Raw genomic sequence first — 7,721 nt, 5'->3', positions numbered from 1 at the left:
AAACTTTTTTTACTTTCGTGTATGCAAAAAATAATGAAAAAAATGCTTTATTACTAAAGGTAGTATTTATTTACATGAGTTTCCATAGCTTAATAAAAAATAAATTACAATACAAAAGGGCCCATTAGGATGGATATCCACATAGTAAGTAAAATTTTCTCCTTGTATGTTTCAGCCAAGACACAAGGAAGCTACAGGTTTTGCTGGAATCAGGACTAACAGTAAATTATTTTTTAAAATTTCATTTCATTTATAAATCACTATCCAGACCATCTATCTGAATAAAATTATCTAGTAATGGTGTTTTCAGATATTTACTTTTTAAAATGAAATGTGGCTTTAAAGTAATAGATATCTAAACTCAAATATCTGATATAAAACCAGGGAACTAAACTTCACTCCTGAAGGACTATATTGTGAAGAAGTCAAATTGTTGATTAAGTGTCTAAATCAAGACTCAGCTGTCTTTAAATACAATTTGAAGTAGCATGTGTGGAAGTCCCAGGTTATGCAGTCTTCCTGGACCAATTTTATTTGTTAAAAGAAATCTATTCATCATTCTGCTTACTGAAGAAGAAGACATGCCAACAGTCAGACTATATAGTCCAATCTTGTGCTTAAACTTCCATGTGATGTCTACACCTTAAATGTTGCTATGGCTGACAGTTGAGAGAAAACAGAAAATTGGGCATTTTTTAAAAAGATCCTTTTCTTCCCAAAGCCTACTTACAAAGTTTATTTCAAACCAGTGATCTACTAGTTCATAAACGAAATGCCTTTCATCATCACTCTGGATCAACCATAATAAAACCTAGATTTAGAATTCCCTTTTACCCCACCCTCAAAAAAAATATCAGTTGAAAAAAATTCTTTCACTCCAGCAATGTTCCTACTTTTTCAGAGCTGAATATAATACTATATAAAATTTTCATCACCACTTTTGGGTTGCAGTCTTCTGTCCCTAAACTCCCAGAGTGATGTAATGATCATCTTCCAAATGCCAATGGTAACTTGCTTAATGATTCTAACCTCAGGATGAGCCTTTGTTCGGTTTGCATGTTAAAGTTGCAAAATCATGTTAAACTGAGCTGTCAGCAATTGCTCAGCAAACCATTCTCTTCAAGACAGCATTTTGAAGTTTCAAATTACTTCTGGCAAAACACAGAAACAACTGTGAGACTTATCTCACCTTTTGATTGAGAACATCAGAAGACAGAGAACCTACATATCAGATTTAATATCAAGAATTGCTTCTCATCATCTTCAGAAGGAAATACCATGGTTTTTTGAAGGAAAAATTCATTTTCATCCTGCTTGATGGCATTGAATTTTGAATTTGAATAAAACATTAATAAAGGGAAAATCAGAACATTCTGGCAGTGTTTGCTCAACAAGGGTCCTGCACCGTCTCATAAGGGATTATTGCAGCATGTCAGGACGGATGTGGATCGGCAGAGTTGGTTCAAGTGGGTCAGTACAGGAATAGCTGAAGGAAATTTTCCATTAATCCCAGCGTATCTTAGAGCTTCTTGTTCTTGGGAACTCTCAGTTACCTGAGATTTGAAGCAAAAACTAAAGTGAAAAATATATTTGCTTGAGAGAAGGAAAATGTTACAAAGCTGCTTTCTTCTCTCATCTTTAGAGACATGTCTATACTGGGTCAAGACTCTTACTATTACTTTTTATTTTTCAGTTAAACTGAACAGTCATTTAGTTTCTATTTTATGAACACTTACAGTTTTAATTTGAGGAATACCCCCAACTCTGGTCATTTAAGCTTCCAAATTAAGCAAAAATTTTGTTCTATTTAAATAAAAGTGTTTTTTTTTAATGAATTTTCCCTTAGTCTGCTTGACTAAAATAAGGTATACCTTTATGAACAAAGAATACTACAAGAGTCACCATGAGATGGTATTATAAGTTTTCCCACAAGTACCCAGTCTTACGATTCTATTTCAACTGCCACATGACCTCTGTTGGTCCACCTTCTTTTCCGGGAGTGCTGGAAGAGTACCACCACAATTACTATTAAGACCATCAGTGCACAGGCAGAGCCAATGGCCAGAGCCAGGAAATAGACCTCAGAGAAACGTGCTGCACAAAGGAGAAAGAACATATTAAGACTCTATAGACCATGGAAATTCCCCAAGATATGGAGGGCTATATATTTTCAACATAATAAATCTCCCCCACTTTACATGCAAAATGTGTTTACTCCCTTGGGTTAAACTTTCAGGAACAATAGAAAAGAGGCACTGGTTAGATTACTATCCATGGTTGCAAGGATATTACTAGCTTAATCAGATAAATATGTAACCCTCCTTTCCCTCAGTTCTTCTCTCTTCCCACATCTTACCTTGGTTTCCTGTCATCTGATTGATTTTAGAAGAGATAATTTTAAGACTTGGTATGAAGGGAAGAAATAGCATCTCTTTACAGATCTCTGCTCTCTTTCTCTTTATTATCCATGACTCTTATCTTCTGTTCTGTGAATTTTATAGTTCTTTTCTTTCCCCATATTTCCCTTAACCTCAACATTTTAATAATAATAATTTCCCTAAATCCTTTTGCCTTATCTATTTTGTATTCCCTTTCCAATTTGAGCCAAAGTATTTATTTTTGCCTCAGAATTCTTCATTCTATTCTCTATCACCCATTCTACAGAATAAGCTCCACTCTACCCACCAGTCTTTCTAGCAGCCATCATGGAAGATGAATCCTTTCTCTTCCAAAAGCTTTATACTCCCTCAGTACGGGTGACCTACCTGTCTGTACAACACTGAGTCGAATCTCTCCTATCACTCCATCAACATCCGGTGGATTCTTCACCTGGCAGGTGAACGTCCCATTATCATTAAACTGTAGTTTCCAAATGATGATGGAGACATCATTGCGGTTTACATTTCCGTCCCAGGCCACTCGGTTCTTAAAATGTCCAGCAGTTGGTGGATAGGGCTGCTCATGGAAGTAAAACACCTAGAGAGAGTGAATTGCAGAGGAATATTTTCATTGTATACCTGGTCCTACCTGGCTGGATGGTAGGAATTAAAAGAGAAGGCCACTGAGTCCAGTGTTTCATCTTTTCTGCCAATGTACTGTTCCATAAAAAGCTATTAAATTCTCATTTACCTATCTTCTATTCTGCTCAGTATATATCCTTTTGGAAATTTTTACTCCCTCTCCTTTTGTCCAAGAGTAATTTCATAAAGAGCAAGAGGAACTTGCCATAAATTATCCCACCCAGAACTCCCTGGAAAATGATTATAATCTACTTACAAACTCCTCAGGCCCCCCATCGCGGGGACGGAAGTTCCAGGTTACTGTTAGGGCATTACTCACAGGGGAGAAACTGGAGAAAGTGCATTTTAGCCGAACATCTGTCCCATTAACAGCCTCTACGACTCGGGAGGTATAAACTTCCACTGCTGCTATGTGCCAGACAACTACAAAGATAAGCAAAGGAGAAGAGAAGGATCACAGAAGAGATGAATTATGAAAAAAAAAAAAACCTTCCTGCCAAGCCACCTCAAATGTTTTGCTCATAGGAACAATTTACATTGATGTGGTGCTCTGTCTTCGTGGAATTCTGAAGCGCTCCCAACATAACAGACCAGAGAGGTCAAGCAACCAAATTGAGATGGCCATTAACCCAAACTTGCAGCTAGTTATATTCCCAGAATTCAGAACATTTCTATACCCCATGAGTTTACCAAGTTAAAAAAAAAATCTGAAGTCACACATTGTTATGAAGCAGCCTGACATGCTGCATACTCACTTCTCATGTAGCAAAAATTTATCAAATTAGAAATATTGGAGAATTAAAAAACAAGACAGATTATAACTAACTGTAAGAGTTTTGTGATATTAAGGACATCACATTTGTTTTGCATGTCATTGAAATTGCCTTCACAAGAGAGGAACTTTGTCATTTGTATTCTATATAGTTCCTAACACACTACAGGAGTTTATTAAATGAAAACTAAAGTGTCCTAAAATGTATTTGCTTAAAACTACTAAACCACTAGATATTTTGTCTAGTGTTATTTTTGCCATCACAGGATCTAGAAGAGGAAGGCATCTTAGATGTCATCTAATCTGCTGCCCTCGGTTTTTCAGATAAGGGAATCAAAGCCCAGAAAGTTAAAGGAATTTGCCCAAAATCACATAGGTAGCAAATAGTGAAAGTGGAGTTCAAATTCATTTCCTCTGACTTCAAATCCACTTGCTTTCTCCTACACCCTGCTGCTTCTCAAGTGTTTCCCAGGAATATGTATATCCAAATGACTGTGTGCATGTTCAAAACCACACTTCTTCATGTGTCTGTAAGTTTTTTAGTGTACTAGATTTAGTCCCAGACAAAACCAGAGACCGACCTATCTACCTGCAATAAATACACTGAGCCAAATCCTGCCAGAGCTGCAGGCTGATAGTAGTTAAGAAGAAAATAATATGTAACTTGAGATCAGAAAGCACTCACTGTATCTGAATCACTGGCAAACTGAACACACCTAAACCTGTTTGCCCAAAAGTAGTTCCCAAAAAGCTACCCACTAATTTGGGTTTCAGTAGAGTCAAACCAAAGAAAACTATAGTTAAGCCTCACTGACATAAATTCCCAGAGCTTCTTAAACTTACCAACTAACTTCAGCAGGAAGAAGCCATAGGAGGAAGACACACAGAATAAAAACCCGCGTTCCTTACCTGTGAGTTGTATGCAAAAGAGAAGCACAGCACATGTCGGGCTCTTGTCATACATCAGGGAAACCTGGCCCTCACCCCGATACCAAAAAGGGCAGACTGAGGGAGTGCAGACCCTTCAGAGGTTTTGCCCAAGAGTAAGAGAGGAGCAGTGTGTCCAAAAGAGTGGATTCTGACTTCAGAGAAAGTTCTTCACTCTGGGAATCTAAGCTTTGGTGCCTCTGACTCATACTAGTTCTGGCCGTCCACTCTGCTGGAATGAAAGGTGGGGCCTCCCAAACACTTCCCTCTTTTCCTCCCTCCCTCTCTAAAAGTGCTGCTTGCTTAAAGGACCCAAGCTGTGCTGATCCACTCTTAGCTTTTTGCATAATCTGGCCCCTGGATAGCCTCTGAAATAGAGGTGGAGTCAAGTAAAGGAAAATATGCCCCAGCCTTTCTTGTGTTTAACCCACATCACACCGTTTAAAACAGGTTTGGGTTGTGCCTGAGAAGCAAATGTTGAAATAATTCCTGAACACTACCTTGCAGTTAATTCCGCTTCCCAAAGCATAGACAGCATGCACTGCCCAGGGCTAACTAGAGAATGGGAACAGGATCAGAAAAAAACCCAAATTAGACTATTATTTGGGCTAGGTTAGGGGTTCCTCAGACCCAAAATGTTTCCTACTTGGACATGAGTTCCAATCCAAATATTGATCGCATGATTTAAAACAAGATTGTCACGTGGCTTTATTTGCCACCTACACTCATAAACACTCCCAACTTCTCTAGCAGATTGTCTCCACTATCAGCCTTACTCTTTCTAATTTTCAGATTCTCCCTACTAGCTCATATGTCCCCTCATTCTCACTTGATCCAAGTATCCCTTCTAGCTATCATGTCTCCCTTTCTCAACTAAACTTGAGAAATCTGTCTATACTACGTGCCTCACTTCCTGTCTTCTCCCTCTCTTCTAAACACTGAAGTCTGGCTACCAGCCTCATTGTTCACCTGGAACTACTCTCCAAAGTTACAGATGATCTCTTAAGTGCCAGATCTAATGGTGTTTTCTCAGTCCCCATCCTCCTTAACTCTCTCATCAGCCTTTCACACTGTCAGTCACTCTCTCCTTTTAGATTTCCATAACATTGTTCTCCAGTTCTATCAGTCTGACTGCTCCACAGATTCCTTTGCTAGATCTTGAGGTGACACCCACCTCCGTGGTTGCCCGGAAGACCTGGTCTTCAACCCTCTTCTCTTTTCCAGCTCTACTACCTCATGTGGTAATCTCCCAGGGACTCAAATTACCATCTCAATGCAGATGATTTCTAGATTTGTATCTCCAGATTTATTCTCTTTCCTGATCTCTATCTCACATCACCAACTAGATTCACAAGAAAAGACCTCAGTTTTCAATGGTTGTAGAAGCACAAAATTAGAAAGAACCTAACAAACTTTTCTGTTACATTCCCAAGTGAGTTCCTCCTTCTGAACCCCAGGAAGCCCATTCCATTTTGGACAACTCTAATGTATAGGAAGTCCTTCAATACTCTTATACTTTGATTCTTAAAATATTTAACAACTCAAGTATTTGGGAGACAGCCATCATATACCACTGTCTCCTTTTCTCCAGACTAACGTTCCCATTTCCTTCAATAATCTTCCTACATAGAGTTTCTAGTCCTTTTTCATGAAGTAATAAGATGTAATCAACTAATAAACAGACATTTATTAAATAGCTATTTCTGCCAAAGAATAGCAAGCATTTGGTATGCAAAAATAAAGGTGAAAGTGTCTGCCCTCAAGGAGCCTGCATTCCCATGAGGGAACACAACATGTACCTATCTATGTAAGTACATGCAGAATGCAACACAGTAACTGTAGGAGGGAGGGGACACTGGCAGATAGTGGAGATCCAGGATGAGTTCACATGAAGGCTGCTAGAGCTGAGTTAGAAGGGCTATTGGAAGTTCCCTAGTCCAACGCACTCATTTTACAGATGAAAAAACTGAGATCCAGAAAGGGTAAGTGACTTGCCTAATGTCATACAGTAAGTGCCAAACCCCCATCTCCTGATTCTAGATGTGGCACTTTTCCCATTCTATAGCCTAAGGCCACATTAGCTTTAACTGCCTTATTTTGAGCTTGCAGTCTACTAAAAGCCCTAATTCTTCACTTGAACTATTTTCTAGCCAAGTTTTCCTCACTTCTATATGTAGCATAAAAGCAGAATGTTTCCCATTCATTTAGTTTTATACTCTCAAATAGATAAATACCACAATCTTAAAGAAGAGGTTAATAATAAGTAACATTTTAGCCACATGGGTATCATCTTCCCTCTTCTAGGACTCTAAGATGGTTACAGATATAAATAGGATTTTTAACTAGGAATACTGGCATTTGGGGGAATTCAACTGGAATTGGAATGAGGGTATATATAGGTATAATTACACTAGAAAAGAAGGTGACTTGCACCCCTCATATTCCAAACAATATTCCTTTGGGAGTTGGGATGGGAAAGTGGACTTGGGAGTGGGGCACAAGTGAGTACTTGTGTAATATGGTACAGATCAACAGAGGGCCTCAAGGAGAAGTCCAGTATTATTGTAGGGAGTCCTTTTACCCTACACCCATGTTGGCACTCTGGTATAAAGCCGCCTATTGTTCCATGCCAATTACAACCATAGTTGAAAAAGCTTCACAAAAGGAGTTTTGAGGGAGGATGGGAATAAAAAAAAGTGCATATGTATTTAGAAGGGAATAAGTAAACATTCAGGTCACCAGAATAACAAGAGGTACCTCGACATTTTCCTCAATCCCCATGATTTCTCAAACCTCTTCAAAACAGGAACCAATAATAAAACAACTTTAACTATTTCTATAGTCTAGGACACCAAGAATCCAAAAGAAGGTTTAAAAAAAACCCAGAAACTAATTCTTAATGACCCTGAATTTACTCAGCACTCCTTCCCAGCCTCCTACACTACCTGTAGTAAGGCCACACTAGCAGACATAGGGGCATGACACTGGCCACAGCCCTTCAA

General features: G+C 38.6%; 1 protein-coding gene across 4 annotated transcripts; it reads right to left on the bottom strand.

Moving 5' to 3' along the window:
- Positions 1 to 46: 46 nt before the first annotated feature.
- MPZL2 (myelin protein zero like 2) lies at positions 47 to 5,061 on the bottom strand. 4 transcript variants are annotated; one of them, XM_072613088.1, is made up of 5 exons: positions 4,702 to 5,061; positions 3,277 to 3,443; positions 2,766 to 2,976; positions 1,947 to 2,094; positions 47 to 1,553 (listed from the first exon to the last, which is right to left on the bottom strand). In XM_072613088.1, exons 1-5 carry the CDS (start codon positions 4,754 to 4,756, stop codon positions 1,550 to 1,552), a joined length of 585 nt encoding a protein of 194 aa, XP_072469189.1. In that variant the 5' UTR covers positions 4,757 to 5,061; the 3' UTR covers positions 47 to 1,549. The 4 variants fall into 4 exon arrangements, with proteins under 4 accessions (XP_072469189.1, XP_072469191.1, XP_072469192.1 ...); XM_072613090.1 differs by having other exon boundaries at positions 3,340 to 3,443; positions 4,702 to 5,054; XM_072613091.1 differs by having other exon boundaries at positions 47 to 1,572; positions 4,702 to 5,053.
- Between the last annotated feature and the right edge of the window lie 2,660 nt (positions 5,062 to 7,721).

The sequence above is a fragment of the Notamacropus eugenii genome, chromosome 5 (assembly GCF_028372415.1).
Source record: "Notamacropus eugenii isolate mMacEug1 chromosome 5, mMacEug1.pri_v2, whole genome shotgun sequence".
NCBI lineage: Eukaryota > Metazoa > Chordata > Mammalia > Diprotodontia > Macropodidae > Notamacropus > Notamacropus eugenii.
The sequence above is the reverse complement of the archived record's forward strand: the minus strand, read 5'-3'. Positions and strand labels throughout refer to the sequence as shown.